The sequence below is a fragment of the Larimichthys crocea genome, chromosome III (genome assembly GCF_000972845.2).
Source record: "Larimichthys crocea isolate SSNF chromosome III, L_crocea_2.0, whole genome shotgun sequence".
Taxonomy (NCBI): domain Eukaryota; kingdom Metazoa; phylum Chordata; class Actinopteri; family Sciaenidae; genus Larimichthys; species Larimichthys crocea.
In genome coordinates this window covers 4,651,826-4,669,581 of record NC_040013.1, presented here as the reverse complement: position 1 = coordinate 4,669,581, position 17,756 = coordinate 4,651,826, and the positions used below count along the sequence as shown (strand labels likewise).

Below are 17,756 nucleotides of genomic sequence, written 5' to 3'. Positions count from 1 at the left end.
TTTTGGATACGAGATACGAGAACTTATTTCAGTAAAAAAAAAACAAGGAAATCTTAAAATCAAGAGGATATTTTACAATATATATACTTTTAAATTCATTTACAAGCATCTTCAACGACTCCTTTTTCATCTTTTCTCCCATTCCACGATCACTTAACCCTGGTATCACTGGATACCTTTAAAACTGGCTAACTTTAGGTAGTGGTAAACTGTAACTAAGTCCATATAAGTCAAGTATTGTAGGTAAATATATAATTTAAAGCCTTTGAATCTTTCTGCTACTTCATACTTCTATTCCACTACATTTCTGATTTTCAAATAAAACACATGATCCACTTATGAAATATGAAGCAAATTAACTTGACCATCTTCAACATTAAAACGCTTCTTACAGCACATGTGCATACATCTGTTGTAATATAATATATAATAATATAACTCTGACAAGGGGCCATCGTGCTGCTTTCATAATGGAGTTTATAATGGAGTAGACTGTGACTTAAGTAAAAGAAATACTTCTTCCAGCCCTGATTTTAGGTAAGTCTTACTTAAAAACTTCATAGTTCAGTTAACTTTAGGTTAGTGAGAGATTGATTTTATAGTTGAAAGACATCTACACCTACTCACCCCTGCAAGGACGCCGCTCAAATTCAAGCACTTTGCATACAGTTACCTTTTGCCCTCCTTTTAGGTCATATGAGTTCATTTTGAAGGGTTTGAAGCAACAACCGATGCTGTCATCTTTTGTCTCAGTTTGTCAGCAGGTGTAATCGTGATGTTATAATAGAGTAGTCTAAACTAAGACTGTCCGACCTTCTTAGACCAGTCCAACATATCTTCATGAAACCGGCCCCGGTCTTGTTCGTTTTGATCCCCCCCACCTCTCTTCCGAGCCAACTCGCTCTCTCTGTCTCACACTCTTTATTTCTCCCAGCGATACCATGGGCACTGCTTCTTGTGCCTGTGTACACAATGTTTGCCAGAGGAACACACAAGAATCCGAGCTCCACAATCCCTCTTAACCTTTGACCTTGGCTTATTGTTACCTGTGAGCAGCACTGTGGCAAACATGTTGTACAAGTACTGTACAGCCCTGCAAGCTGTTTGTGTTCTGCAAGTATGGAGGGCAGGGGAGGAGGGAAGGAAGAGAGGGAGCTATTTAATCCCCCCCAAAGGAACTCCCCTCTCAACCCGTATCGTGAACTCACAGGCAAATCGTGTTGCTGGAAGGCACACCACACACACACTGCTGTCTTTTTAATTTCATCAGCTGAAAGAAATCTATACAGTGCTTTGGAATCCGACTGAGCTGCGGAGAGAAGTGAACTATACAGCACCCTGGAATGTAAACAGGTTTCTCACAAACTGTAGCATAAAAATACCACATTGTAACAAAGCTCTTGGCTATGATAATGGTCAATAGTACAGATCAGAGGTCTTAGTAGATTTTATGGTTGTTAGTCCTACAGCATATCAATAAGAATAAGTTGAACAAACCCGGAGAACAATTCAGAGGAAATGCAGCAATCGTACACAAATTATTCAAGTGTAACACGGATAAAATGTTGGCTTCCACTGAACGCATTGTATTGATGGTGGCTTTTTTTCCCGCTTGCCATTATGAAAAGCATTATCTTTTGAGCATATTAGGAACGCTGTCATTAAATCCCATGCAGTCAGTCGCTTGGTTAGGAAGGGACACGGGCTGTAATCTGCACAGAATGGAAAAATTTTGTAATTGTCAAGTACTCCAAAAAAATAAATAAATAAATAATACTCACAGAAATAGGAACAATTATTGTTTAATATTCATAAACCAAATCTCCAGTTTCTATACAATCATGTACAGACGACTGACAAACCTCCATGGATGGATGGACAGACTTGTTGGTATATTTATAAAATCACGGTAGGTTGTTGGCGTGTTTCAGGCACGTGAGCACACTTTATTTTATTTATTAGACACAATTCCTCTTATACCACTTTTAATTATTTGTTCTATTATACAATACAGTTCCCTGCACTATACTGCAGTTTTCTAATTTTATAGCTCAGTATAACTTTTGGAATACAAACAATCATAATCAGTATGTAGAGTTAGACAGGCCACTATAATATCTGCCAACTTTGCATTCATAGCTGTCACACTTAATTATCATGCCAAAATACAAGAAAATACATTGGCTGCAGGAGGTCTTTTGTGAAGTCTTTGTTTTTGTGTACAATTAACTGGAAAGCATGCTATATACTTAAGTAAGGGCTATTTTTGGTTAGCATAATTGTTAGTGAGTTGTTTTTATCAGCATGCCTCACTCCCCTTCACCGTACCCTATCAGGAGAAACCCCTGAGAGGAAGCATTTTCCACAGCCGCGGCCCCAGCAACCCCCCACTAACCCTGACATTTGTTCATTTACCCGCCCCTTTCTCTACCCTTCTGGTTTCCAAGCCTACCCCACCTTCCCGACAAACTCCCCCCCCTCTTCCATCCATGTCTGTCAAAACTGACCAGTTTACAGGGGAACAGGTAGGCAGGCTCCGGCAAACCCCCCACCTGTACCCTGAAACGCATGAATTCGCACGCGGGGCCGACTGCCAGAGATCCTGCTTTACTGACTGAAGTGGAGGGGAGGGAGGGGAGGGGGGGGTATGACAAAGACGACAGCTTGTGTGGGGGAACATTGTCTGCGGCTGCGACTAGAAATCTTTTCAGGAAAAACAGGATTTTATACACAATGGTCGTGGGTGTGAAGAAAGGGGGCACATATTAAAAGAAGCGCCTTTATGTGTGCAGAGCTACTGGTTTTTAGACTGCATTTGCATGGAGAAGGTCCAATCTGTTCTTTTTTTCCCCATACCAGGCTATAGTGTGACAGACTGGATCAAAAAGGGCTTTCCAGGTTGTCCTTGTTTTCTTGGAGAGTAATCGGGATATATCCAGAACAGTATGCAGGGTAAAAATTACACACAAACTGACATACAGTAGGCCTACGTGCTTAAATAATAATAAAATGTAACATGAATATCTTCCCCTGCATGAAAGAGACTAAAGTCAAATGGCAAAATCAATAAGCATTAGATTTTCCTAGAAGAAACTTTTAGGCAACACGTGAAAAGTATAATTTATGGATGATTATTTCCTCGCTGCCCAAACAGCATTCGCCGCTTGTGATAGGAAACCATAGCAGCTCACGTTCTTCATGCAGTGAAACCTCCTCAATCATCTCACCACGGCAACCAAAGCAGGGAGGTCAGTTGTTATAGAGATGGCAAGAGGCTTGCTAGGTTATCAGCTACAGTATTATGTGTGTATATGTGTGTGTGTGTGTGTTTGTTGTATGTGGACGGGGGATGGAGCTGACAATTGAGCGGAGGATTCTTATGTAATTCTCCCTTTAGGTGGCAGAGAACAGTGAGAGCAGCAGCCCACACTGAAGAAGAACCTGTTTGTTAATAAGCTGCAAGTAAGATAAGATCGATAGTATTATTACAGGCAGTTTATACACAGACTGAGGGGGGGAGGAGGTGGAGGAGGGGGGGATCCGGGTGTACAGTAGCAGAGCGACAGGGACAAAGCCACAGTGTCACAGGTATGACCTCGCCGGCTCCTGCTCGATTAGCCTCTTTTGAACTCTTCGTGCATGCATACAGACACAAGAAAGTGTGCGACCGCACTGAGTGGAAGATAAAAAGCCAAAATAACAAACACTAGCATCCTAATCTGGCTGAGAGGCTGTGGGGAGAGTCTGATGAGATTTTAGTGAGGGAATGACTTCCAAAAGCTGAACTCCATGTAGTACCACCTCTGACATTTGTCTGGCTGTAGCTGACAGCAGGATGAGCATCGCTCTAAATGTTAAGCACCTCCAGCTGGGCCTCCATGTTAAGGGCTATTGTTGACTTGTACCAAGGGAGGTTTCAGATAGCTATAAAAAAAAAGATGAATGACCTGCATGTAAACTTTATTATGCTCAAACTAATTCAAGCTGCAATAAGAGAAATGCATAATGCAAAGTTTTCTCTCTTAAAAACATTTTCAGGCTCTTAATCACGTACGGTAAATAGACTTTGTTTACTGACTCCTCGTGTATATATATAAATAAATAAATATATATATGTATTATTGACAACAATCTGTTCAAATTCTTTAAGGCCCTTCACAGAAAGAACATGTGTTTATGCCGTCAATTTAAGTTTAAACAAAGGATGACAACAGGTGCACAGGAGTGGAGTTTAGATTGGATAAAGTTGCTTCATATGACTCGGAGCCAGGAGGCACTTCTGTGTAAAAGTTTGTGAAACCATAAACAAGCAAACTGTTAACCTGGGTTATGAGCATGTTTAGCAACTTTGGAGAGAAAAAAAAAAATCACATTAAAAAGGAAAATTGTTCAATTCCTTTGCGCCCACCCCCTTGTCATAAGATATGGATGTCCCGTAAGGTTATTTGTGTTTGCTGGGAAATGAAGTGCTCAACTGGATTAAAAACATACTGCATATGTTTGGAAATCTGTTTCCCTGGGCGTATGAGTGGAGTGAGCGAGCGTGAAGCAGCAGCTTGCGTCTCCTCCAAGAGAGAGGGCAGACACTCTCATCATTAGCTGGGCTACAATGTGCTCCTCTACCTGCTCCAATCTGCACAGCCAGGCTCCACTCTGACGCCAGACAGATGTTCCCAGCACGAGGTGCAAAGTACCGAGAGGGGAAACGAGAGTGAGCAGGAGAGAGGCAGAAGAATGGAAATATTCAACAGAGTACACAATAAGAGTTTAATTATGAATAATACCAATGGTTCTTTGTTCTCACAATGAAGCTAGCTATGGTTCGCCTGGCCTTCGGGAAATAGTTTTTGGCTTCCATATGGGGGCAGCTGTCTGTCAAAAATAAACGCTTAAATCATAACATGCCACAGTAGGGATAATTACAGGATAAAGAACAATGCAATTATGTATGTTTATTTGCAATATTGGATAGGTATTTTGCTAAAACAAACTCAAAGGCTATTGCAGAGGTTAAAAATGTAATTTCAACACGCAGGACTATCATTTACTGCTGCACAGATGCTAATGATTGGTGACTGAGACTGTTTTTGACGTCAAGTGTAACTTAACAAGATAAAGACTTGTACTCTAGTCGCTCAGTGTGTATGCAGAAATGTTCTGTTCTGACAAAGAGGAAGTCAACTAAACTAATTCATCCAGTTTGTGTTATGTATTCCACTGTGACAACTATTGTTATGCATGAAATGCTAATAAAAGAGCCGACACCGTTTTTCTTAATGAAACAAAGCAAGACCAACAATACAATATCCAAATATGTGTCGGCCTGTCGAGGTGAGTGCAAAATAACACCAGTGTTATCCTTTTTGAATGAAATGCGATGTGATGAGTTTACACGCCTAATAGTTTGCAGCTAAAGGACATCTTGAGGTGTGGAGCAGACGATCTCTGCAGGCTGCAGAATTCACAAACACAAAGCCAGCTGGTCTGATACAGTCACAATACTTCACTGTTTGTATTTGCCTGACCAGCAGCAGAACACAGGCTCTGTCCGCCGTTTGGGAGCTGCTACAACAGTGATGGATGTTAAAGCATTCATATCCCTCGTGCACCATAATAATGAGCACAGCACGCTGTGTACAGAACTGTCCAACTGGCCTCCAATTAGCCAGGGAGAGGAAGTTAACAAACATATGATGACTTCTAATCCCTTTTTGAAGTGAATCTGGAAATGAACCACAGCCGGACCAGATCATGATCTTATGGAGCTTGTCGATAAGAAAGCTGCTAAACAATCCAACCAAACAACAACAAAGCTGATAGCCTTAATGCTTCTTGTGGATATAAATATGTACGGTACATATATTTCGCACAATTGATTTTCTTATTGAATCATTATACAAGGAAATATAATTTGAGGCGTAGAAAATCCAATCATTATCCTTACGGTAACTTTTCTGCACAACATTAGTGCAGAAAAAATATATTTTAGAAAACATCTCTCATGGAGACAGACCCTAAACAGAGAAACTTCACACATTATAGAAAGTAAGAAAACATTCATAAAAAGCTGAGGTTATGTATTGCTGCTTAAATGGGATTTTACAGTGATAATGAACACCTTGGCTTTTCTCTGTAGCACTCTTTTACAAGTTCACATTGCATCATTTTGACTCACAAACCGCCAAAACTATAATGAGAGAATAAGTATTAACAAGTAAAAGTAAGACCCAGTTCTGTATTTATATAAGCTGCCTCTATTCACATACTAATGATTTGCTTGTTACAGTAATTATCGCTGCGAGACCATACCGGAACATCTGCATTGATTTAGACTCTGGGAGAGCGGAGAGAGGGAGGGAGAGGCTCACAATCTGGAATTCGACTTCGAGAGCTAGACAACAATCTGTTGATGGTTATTTTGGTAATTGTCCATAATTGATGTAAAACACAGAGTGTGTTGCAGAAGATTCTAAATTACGGTTTCAGTAGCTCGGGGGGTCATTGAAAATGGGCAGTTGCGACTAAAATGCACATACAGCATCTAATAATGTGAATCCTAGAAGAAAACTGGACAGTTGGTGGGAGAAGACACCCAGTCGCACAGCTTACACTTAACTGCTGGAGTAAACGCTTAATTGACACAGCCAATTAAATAAAAGATGTGACACCTGACATTCATTTTCTTTTCTTTTTTACACGGCTACCTGGTAAGTTATTTTGCATATTTATGAATGTGTGTTGAAGCACACATGTAATAAGGTAGTTATTTATTGTACCATTCATGTGCAAGTGCACAAAATACTGCTTTAGATTGGTTTGTAGACATTTGTTCTAACAAAGAATTTGTTTTATGCCACAGAAATGTACAAAAATAAAACCACAAAAAAAACAACAACCAGACGAATGAAGCCAAATCCAGTTAAAGATCCAGTGTGTGGGATTTAGTGACATCTAGTGTTGTACTTGCTGATTACAAACCCCTCGCCTCGTCCTCTCTTTACTAGCATGAAGGAGAAACTTCGGCCGAGACGTGCGCGAAACATGGCGAAGGTTTGTCCATGTGGGCTACCATAGAAACACGGCAGACTCGTCCCAGTATATTCTAAGGTAACAAAAACATAATTATTCTTATCATACACTAATTAAATCATAGTTATGCATATTATATTCAATAAATAGAGCCCCCTAAATCTAACGACAGCTAACCATGGCTAAAGCTGCATTTACAGATCATCCTAAATTACTACCTGCATCTGTTCCCTGTATTCAAACGATACTGTATACACTAATTTACTTTGTTATTCTACATAAATTAGATGTCCTGCTTAAAGGGTAACTGGTCTAGCTTAGCAGATGGGCAGTAACTGCTGTTTAGCTTTCGGGTTTTCATGAGGACCTAAGTCAATGATTTGACATCCTGAAGGCCTGAACATCCCATACAGCCTGCAAAACCTCTTTTTATTAACAATGTCCTTCTTCTAGTGAAAAGCCTTTGTAAGGATGTTAAAAAAATTCAAACAAAAATGTTCTCTTCATCAATCCAGAACTCTTAAAATCGAGACATTTTTGTAGGAAATGTAACAATCAAAGCCTTTGAAACCATTTAACCTGCCTATTTCTATTTCTATAAGTCTCCACACTGTGGTTGTGGATGAGTACTGTATGTGTCTGTGGTTCAAGAGGGTTTTGGCATGGCTGACACACAGTGAGGAGATCCTCAGCATGAGTTTTGACAAAAGAAGAGCCAGCTACATAATGCAGCTCAAAGCAAGGTGAGTGATGACTCTATAATACTCGGGGTAGTCCAGTGTGTCCTTGTTCTGCTACCATCGCTTCTCTAATGAGACATCGCCTAAAGAATCAGTGTAAATCTATGGCGCCGCGTTGCTCAGTCCAGCCTGACCTCACTTCACTCTCGGCTTTTACCTTCGTAGCTGTGGCTATGGATAAAGAATACACACTAATTATGGAAACATCTACAAACTGGGGCGAGACTGCATGACCTTGGACTAATGAATATATATGAAAAGAATATGGCTGCTGCAACTTGTAGTATTAGACGAGTGAGGATCAAAACACTGATCCCTTTGACCTCTGAAAACATGACCTTTGACTTCAGCTTCACAAAACAGTCTAGCATCAAACACATTGCCAGAAAGATCAATTTAAATGCCAAACCGTGCTGTCATACAGTACTTCACTCTTACATACAGATAAAACAAAACACATGAAACACTTCTAGTCTTTGTGGCTGAATTACATACACTGTATTTATGCATTAATTCATGAACTGGCCGACAATGCTGCCAAAAATCACGACTGCACTGAAACAAAAATCCGACGCGCGCTCATCGATCGACACTTGAAAAAACAAAACTGGGGTTGTGTGATGTCACCTAGCCACTCTGGTCAATTAAACACCTCCCACTATGGGTTGGCATCACTCAAAAGGCTCATTAACCCTTCTGACCAACCACCAGTCACAATCAGAAAAAAACATCCCGTCACATTGGCCAATCCCTACATGGGCAACGCAGGTCAACACCCACACAAGTGACAGGAAATTGAATTGCTGGAGAGAATGTGGTCTGTCTGAGCACTTGAAAGACATTTGTTTATTCACAGCTGGTCACACGGCCAGACAGACTTCATGGGCTTAAAAATAAAAGCAAATGTGATGCCTGATGTCATTTTACAAAGTGGAAATTACTTGTTTTTCCTGTATATCACTCATATATGAGGTAAATATTCTTAAAGCAGGCAGAGATATGGTTGCATAAATCATCTCTAAAGCAGAGATGAGTTGAATATATATACCCATTGAAAGGTTTACTAAAAAATATACCCCAGATACATTTGGATCTTTGAATCAATGTGGCATTTACTTAGTGCACAAGTACGCCTCATAAAATGAAACAGGAGCAGTGATACATCATCTGAAGCGTCTTTGTGTGGTTTGTTTTTTTAGACCACTAGTCTTAATCTACTGGGTTGATCTCCCGGTTCCCGCGGGATTATAAAATGTCTGCAAACCTCCAAATATTTGAGGCAATCAACAACTCAACACGCATTTGGCGTTAGGATGCAAGACTGTGAAAACACACAAACGAATGGATAAAAAGGAGTGAAATATGAAGAGAAATAAGGGGATCGGAGCCGTGCCCATTTCGGGGGTGTAAAATATGGAGAAGTGTGGATCATTGGGGGAGCTGCTCTGCCTGGGGGAACAGATGAAGGGAGGACACTCTGCCAAGATCTCTCCACTGGAGGGGGAGCTGAGGGACTGGAGCTCTATGGGAGAAAGAGTGTGCGCCTCGCATGCTGCTCTCCTCAATCTCAGTCTCACACGCTTGCATTGACACGTCCCAGGCTCTCTGCAGCAGAGGGAAATTGCTGCTGACAGGGCCTTGCAAACTTTCACAGCCATTTAGAAAGACTTACTCCCACACTTTTGTCACAGGCATTTATTGCACAAGATACATGATATGAAAAATTAACATTTTTTGAACTTGGCATCCTTTATTTCACCAAGTTAGACTTTAAAAACCATTCATAATTTTTCAGCCTTTTGCGATCGACCCCAGCGCAGATGTAAACACAAGGCATGCCAAGTGAGACCCCGAGATTATGAAAATGCTCAAAAAAAAATCCACTACTTCATAAATTTGTACCATGTGAGTTCCTAATCCGATAACGAATGCTGTCCGTGTCGCCTTCGCCTTCACAAGGTTACCGCAGAGACTTACTGTACCTGTATGTTCACGACCAGCCAGTGCCTCCAGTAAGCGGATGTTGGTTTGGTGCGGCTTGGTGCGTCAGGATCAACCATCACCAGAACATACATCGTCTTCTGCAAACAGAAGGAGATTCATATGTTATTACTTTTAACATAACAGTACCACACACATACATTGTGATTGGTACCTGATCCCTCTCGCTTTCTAAATGCAGCCATGAGCTGTTTGTGCATCACGTTGCCCAAGGCTTGACATCCATCTCTGCAGCTAACAACGCTTAGTTTAAATGCTTCACTTCAGCTTTTATAGATTTTACACACTGTACATGAAAATGCTGCAAAGTGTGAATTTTATTCTATTCATAAAAAGTGTTTGTTTTTTTAAAACATAGTCAGATGATTTGTCGACTGAGTACACAAAGCTGACAAAACCCAGTTCATACCAGAAGGTTGGGTTTGCCTTTTGTTGGCTTGACACGTAATCTCAACAGTCTTACTTCAGCTGTCAAAGCTAAAATGTTGGTTAGAAAAGAAAAAGAAAAAAAATCACATGAGACAGTATTGTTCTAAAAATGTATGAAATAAAACTGTTATAAAAAGGCAACAATACACATGAGAATATGTTCTGCAGTCATACTAATCCCCAACTGCAGTACACACACACACACACACAGCAAAAGTACAGCTCTGTCTCGTCTCTGTTATTTCTTAAACTTAATATCATTACTGTGACATCAATAAAATGACAACATTTTGGATCTGATACCAAATCCTCTCGTTAACATATTCACAGTAACTTTCTGCCACTTACCCAGTATCTTTGTACCCCTCAATCTGTCAATAGATAAAGTGAGAGAAAAAGCATCTTAACTAACACTTGATCACAGTTATTGGACGTTGACTTGGCGGCATGACTGCCGGAAAATCTTCATTCTGTCTGTCCCTAAAAGTTAGAGAATTATGAGAGCAGATTGAATTATTGCGAGAGCACATTTGTCATCCCTGGTCCTGTGCCCAAAATCTGCCAGACCATATGATGGGCTTTTTTTATTTTGTTCACTTCCTCTACAAACAGAGACATTAATCGAGGCTGTTTCAATCCACGATGTCTTCTTACTGTATATGCACTTTCGTCTGAAGCAAGACCATAATGATATCAGCTTTAATACACATAAAAACAGATGCAGCGTTTCATACATCCTTACACCGACTGCCAAACAAAGCTGTCTGTGGCGCAGTTTTATAGAATTCAAATGCTCGGATGTAAACATAAACCTGAAATTCCTGTTTGTTGCATCCTATCAAGACATTCTTAAAGGCCTCAGAAAATTATCGTAAGCCGATGTACTTGAATGAGATAAAGAGGTAGTCATGTATTTTTCTGCAGATGCTCATTTTCAGAAGGATTCTCTGCCTACCTGACAAGCAGTAATAAGCGTAAACAACTAAGCCTAATAATAGGATAATACTGTAGTCTCAGTGATAGTGCCTGCAGGTAACATCCAGACACACCAGCAACAATAGAGCCTCCTCCACAGCCTGTCAAAAGTGACTCTATATCAGTGACCCCCCCGGGCAGCTTACCAACCATGACCTGTTGCCTTCTGAAGAGTTGTAATCCTCATTTGTACATGTTTGCTACCAGGCAAAGACACTGTGATAATGTAGTTACACTAATATTTAAGTCTGATGCATTCAGAAATAACACAGCACACACACACATGCATGTATACTACTACAAGGCAGTTTTAAGCATTTAAATTAAAAATGACCTCCAGTCACAATTATCACTGAAAGGAATAGCACTTTATTGGATATTTCACGAAAGTTACCATGGATGGAGATGCACTGTATAAGATGAGCTTAAATTTTCCCCCCCAAAAGCCAAATTTAGACATTAAGAACATTTCACATAAATTTTTCAAGTGTAACAACAAAAACACATGGCCTACTTATTATGGTGGGCACTGAATTTCAATGATTTATGCACATATTTAGTGGTTTGAATTTCTACCTGTAAGAATCTGGCTGGTCCAGCTGGCACGGGCAGCAAATAATACAAGAGGCTCCCTCCATGCTTGCACTTCACACATTGTGGCATGTACCCTTCTCTCTTACAAGGACATTTTTTTTCTCCATCTGTCAAAATCCACATTAATTACGCACAGATATGTGTGAAAGACTCCAGGGAAAAACAGATGCATAGTCCGCCATCTGAAATAATTTATCAGGGCTCGACCAAACTAAATGTATATCAAAACACACGTTTTAACGGGGCTAATGCTCATAGCTGGATACTGGAAGGCAGACATTTACTGAAAATACATTATTAGTTTTAATAATTAATAGTAATGAGGAAACTTGATGATTATTTTACATGTTTACAATGCTGCCCACCAAATCTTTCACTCGTGACACTTCATTTTCTATATTTTGAAGGACACACAAAGCTATTAGTAAAAACCTAAAATTGTTTTCATGTTCCTGTGTTTAATCTCCTTTTCCTACTTAAACTAGAGTATTGTAAATGAGATTAAAGGTCGCCTGCCCACTCTGTTATGCTCTGAAATGTATCTACAGGACTTGTCTCAGAGTGCAGAGCAGAAGTGAAATCTGGGTAGGTGTCAGCCACAGACCACAGAGCTCCACCGGGCCATACAGGAGGGGATGTGAGGCTCCTGGGTACAGGCTGGAGGTGGGGGGAGATTGAGCCTGTATTCTCTTGGGATTAACCTCCCACTGCCTGCTGTGATCACAGCAAAACGGCCCACCAGGACCACACTTCAGACGCCAGGCGGCTGGAATAAACCCTGCAGCCGAACGGGGCGCCTCTGTCATGGCTGCTGGTCAGTGGTGGAGAGGGAAAAAGGGGGTGACGCCTATGGAGACTGAGGTAGGGGGAGTCATTTACTGAATATATGAACTCAGTGGCTCTTTATGATTATATATCATAGAAATGCAGATGTAGTTTTTATTTAAATACATTTATATATTGTTGTATTTTCAAGAGATGACATGAAACTCCCACTCCATGCCAATAGCATCGAATAGATACAGTGTGTGCAAAACAGAAGACGGCGAAGAACAAAGGCAGAGGAAGACCAGCGTCTCTGAGGATGTAAACTACTGGCTTACCTTTGAATGAACTCTGCTGGGGATGAGAATCAGAGAGATGTCTAATCGCCGCTCTAGTAGAGCTGCTTGGGCTATCGAGCCCAGCTCTGCTAACTGATGACACCACGAAGGGCGAGAGTGAGTTAGCGAGAGGGAGGGAAGGAGGGAGGAAGGAGAGGCCCCTCTGTGAGTTTACAAGTTCATGTTTTATCCCTGACCCAATACCTTAACAGTGTCGTCCATGCAGCTGCCTATTAATATACCCATTCCTTTATCCTCCCGCTTCTTCATCTCCTTCAAGCCTCTGTGCAACACAACCCAAAATGATTCATTAAATGGTCAACTGCGCTCACCGCTCGACCCGGGGCAGAGCAACGCATCGATCTCAAATCCCTGTTTAAGTAGCAAAAACACTTGAACTCGTTTGGTAATTAACAGGTATCTGTGTTGTGATTAAGAGACGGTGATGGCTTAACAACCATCGACTGCGGCTTAAAGCAAGGTTGAAAGATTGATCTAAAAATACAGAAAAATAAAAATAAATCTGTAGAAGTAGATTTTTTTTTTTAGATGATGAAAATCTATCTCGGCTCATTTAATTGTTTTTGCAGCCAAACAGTATTAAAAATATTTTTAAACTAAAACAGAATATATCATCTAGTATCAAAGATTGAAGATGTGTGGACTTTTATATGAAGGACGAAGTAATAAGGTCTCATTTCAGAGGCGGGATAGCAGCGAGAGGAGCAGGAGAGCGAGTGATGGGGAGGGTTAACAGTGGTACCAATGTCGGGGTCACAAGAGGAGGTTCATCTTGGTGGAGGGGAGGTCAAGGGTCAGCCAGGCAGCAGTAATTGAATCCTGATCAGAAAGTGGGGCGCAGTAGACCCAAAGATGAGATGGAGATAGAAGGGGGGCTGTGGCGCTCACCTAGAGGTCACCAAACTTACAGGTGAGAAGGTCCTCGGTGTCATTAATAACAGCCCCCCCCACACACACACACACACACACAGACACCTCTCATCTGCAGAAGCCTCATTGTTCCTCACTGCAAGAAGCATTATAAAACCTCCTTCATGAAGGGCAGATGGGTAATCTGCCACAGAGGAATGCACAAGGAAAAAAAAACCTGGCGTCTTTCAGGAGAATCTTATTATTCTAGTGATAAAAAAGGTCCCATGCAGGATACAAACAAAACTACAACTCTTTAAGTTATGTTGACAACTTGTTTACTTCCTTAACATCTGACTGCAACGTACTCTAACGTAGCGTTAACCGGCTTTTGTTGTCTAAACCGAACCACACAAGATAATCAGGATACTAGTGGTAAAAGATATGAACGCTGACAATAATCCAGGCATCATTTCTCTCAGAATGTGTTTAGAAAAAGAAATTAATAGTATAAAAATGGAATTTCTTTTAGACAAAGCTGACTAAAAGGGATAAAAAGTCAGGATATCTCAGCTTCAATTTAGAAAGTGTGTTTAAGTAAATAAATGTAGCTATTACGTACATGCACACACAAACACAGCTTGCACACAGTCAGTCAGCTAAAGGTGAAGTCACTTCATGTCTTAGATGTTGTAAATCACAGAACACATGGCACTATTTATTATTAAACTCCATAACATGCAACATGCTCAGTACATCCCGCCACTTGAGTGGTGGCGACGCTTCTGAGAGTGTCATACAAGATGATTTGGAGTACTTAAGTTACTGGTTTAACATTCAGATCGATTATTGACACATATAAATGATATGCAAAGAGAATGCCAATACTCCTCAGTGTGTTCTTAAGCGCCTCACACAGTGCGGGCTGCTCACTACCTCCAAACCTGCCTATTTTTAACTCAGCCTCCCTCCCACACAGGAGTGGAGTGTGAAGTGGCTTATAAATCCACACTTCGAGGAGCCACATGGTCAAGGGAAAGTCACATGTGGATAGAAATGCATAGTCTAGGCCTAAAGACAACACAGCTACTAGATCCCCGCTGGGTAGCCAAACACAGGAGTGAGCTGCGGTACGAGGGAGGCAGCGGCTCAAGAGGAATCACAGCGGAATATGAAGCACAAGTTTACATAATTACATAATCACATTAACACTTTTTTTTCTCTGTTTGAACATATAAAAATGTATTACAATACTATATTTTAATCAAATTAACACATGACAGAAGGTGAGGTTGTTTACAGCCTATAGACTCTGCACACTCAATATAAATGTTCTGCAGTGAACATGCACTCACTGTGGCCTCTAAAACCAGAAATAAACATCTCCCAGATATGCCGATAAAACGTTTGATCGCAGCCTGTCCTGAACTCTGTTTATAGAGCCTGTGTACTTTCACATAGCAGTTTGGAAACTGCTATGAAGCCATAGCTAACAGTAAGATGGTTCACAGTCTGATTGAAGCTTGAGGGGGGTGAAGGAATTAGTAGCAGCCTAGGGAACCATTTCTGCATTTCTCTCAACACTGAAGACTTCTTTCACTGCACCATGCTCGCGAACACAGCCGTGCTCATGTTAAGCTTATTAGTCACCCTGGATGCGATCTTGCTAGCTGAGGCTTTCAACACTTTCTAGTTGTGGCTTTACACACATACACCTACTCACTGCCATGAAAGCATTTCTGCAAAATGCTCATGCTCAAAACACAGTAACTACCACTAACAGGTACTCTGAAGTAACATGCAGCCAAGCGCCGGGGATGTGAGCCTCAGATCCAGCCCGTGCTAAATGAGGCAAGAGGGAAATATTTTTGTCATGTAGTTTGGCTGCTGAGAGCACAACACAGTCAAACAGGGCAAATTACAGCACTGGACTCATATCCATAATTAGTCTGTCAAGCATGTCACACACTGAAAAACATAGATCTGCTACTTTACCACCAAGTGCAGCCTATAAAAGTTAATGGTGAGCACATTCTAATTACTTCACCAGGATTTGGGAATCTAAATCAACTATTTTGATTCCAAAAGTGCTAAGGGGAATTTGGGGAAAAAGAGAGGAACATAATAAAGATCTTTTCAGACTGCAGTGGATGCTTTCGGTCGTTGTACTGTGCAGCAAGTTTACACGGGGCACGACACGAGACTTCAAAGCTGCAAACGCCTAACGCTCCTATTTAACACATGATCCTAAAAATGTACTTTATCTGGGTCATCACGTTTCATTCTGGCAGCTTTTTTTTTTGCTCTTACGGAAACCAACTGTTTATCTGGAACGAGATGCAAAAACGATCAGTCTAATCGGAGAATAACTGCTATTGTTGCATCTATTTTAAGGACTTTATTTAAATGAAATATATGAACGGCTTACAACAGGTCCACTTCACGGAGCAGACACAGTCCTGAAGACGATGATGGGATACATGCTGCCATGAAGGGAGCTTAGTTGTAAGCACTCTGACACCCATTCCTATTTGGCCATCAGAGCTGTTAAAAGGTGTCAGGCCTGTTCACAGGCACTGTGTGTTTCACCAGCCAAGATGGCTTCCACATTTTTTCTATCATGATTAATTATGGTTTCTGATGGTAGTACAGTGAGAAAGTGTAAATTATTCCCACATTTTCTTGTGCCCTCCGTTCAGTCACTGTTGTGTAGGAAGATGCTATTGACGCCATCCATGGATGGCGACCAAAAGGCATCTACATGGGGTGGCAAACTCTAGTGCCTATTAAGGGGTGGAAGTGGCGGTGGGGGGGTGCTTGGCGTGTGGGCTGAACCTAGTCAAGACTGCCAGTTGACAGGGCCAGATTTTCCAGTATGGAAGAGTCTTGTTTCAGTGGGCGATGCTGGGTGTTGGGAGACTGGGAGAGAGGACTGCCCAGGGCTTGGAAGCTTGAAACAGAATATTTCAAACAGACAAGCACCGTCTGTGTTCCAGTGTCACCAGCCCACCCGTCTGACAATCAGGGCCATGTCATCACACGGGCTCTGAGTAATTCAGGGAGCATTCTTATCACCTTAGAAGATGTGGCAATCTCAGACGTCAGAGCAGTCTGAGGTCCCGGCGGTAGAAATAGCATAAGGTGAAATACAGCGCACGGAAATTGAAGACAAAAAAAACTACAGTAAGAATGTTCCCTAAGAGCAAAACATGAATAGCGAAGCTTGGTGAAATGCAACCACAATGCTGAGCTTTGCTTTGAATCCACAATATGTCTTCAGAAACACACACTGCGCAAGCTGCCTTGAAAATCCTTAGTTTTGGAGAACTGGCTGAAATAAAATAATTCGTCTGACAGATCATTTTGTGTATGTTGATATATTTAGCGCTGTCAGAGAGGACATCACAGAGAATGGCACTTATATCACAATGCAAAAACTGTTATCAGAGGAGGTACAGGTTTATGGTTCAAGGGCTCGTCCATTCATAGAGAACAAGCTCAGCCTCTCTGCCTGACACACTGATAAAGACAGCACAAATGAAACAGCTCCACAGCTCCATCTTTGCCTCTCCCCAAGGGAATAATATATCACCCATCTGAATGTGGCACATATTGAATCATTTCCAGCGTTGATGATTCATTTGAATAAATCAGCCTTTTTTTATTTTGCCAACTTGAACTGATACTGAAATAAGGAAAAAACTGAAGTCACATTGTTAGATATGAGGAAGGACAGGTGTTAGAGTGTTCTATAAGACTAGGTAATCCTAATCCCCTTTCAAGCAACAATTAATGACTACAGCAATAATCTTCGCATATATGTTGTTGCAATTCCTTTTTGACTGTCAACCATAACCTGCCTAACTCACATAGACCAAATCCAGGGGGATATGTCGCTGCAGGCAGATAGGATCTTATCCTGGATTTGCATAGATAAATGCAAAGCAATAATTCAAGAAGCACACGGGACAGATGTAGTTTTGACCTGAGATATATGTTCTCAATCTGACCACAC

The 17,756-nt window shown here is 41.1% G+C and overlaps 1 protein-coding gene across 1 annotated transcript in view; it reads right to left on the bottom strand.

The window, feature by feature from the left end:
• pebp4 (phosphatidylethanolamine binding protein 4) overlaps positions 1-17,756 on the bottom strand; it is a 48,168-nt gene that overhangs the window by 17,946 nt on the left and 12,466 nt on the right. The window contains exon 4 of the mRNA XM_019275970.2: positions 9,752-9,850. Coding sequence (XP_019131515.1) covers positions 9,752-9,850 — 99 coding nt within the window. The remainder of the gene's footprint in view (positions 1-9,751; positions 9,851-17,756) is intronic.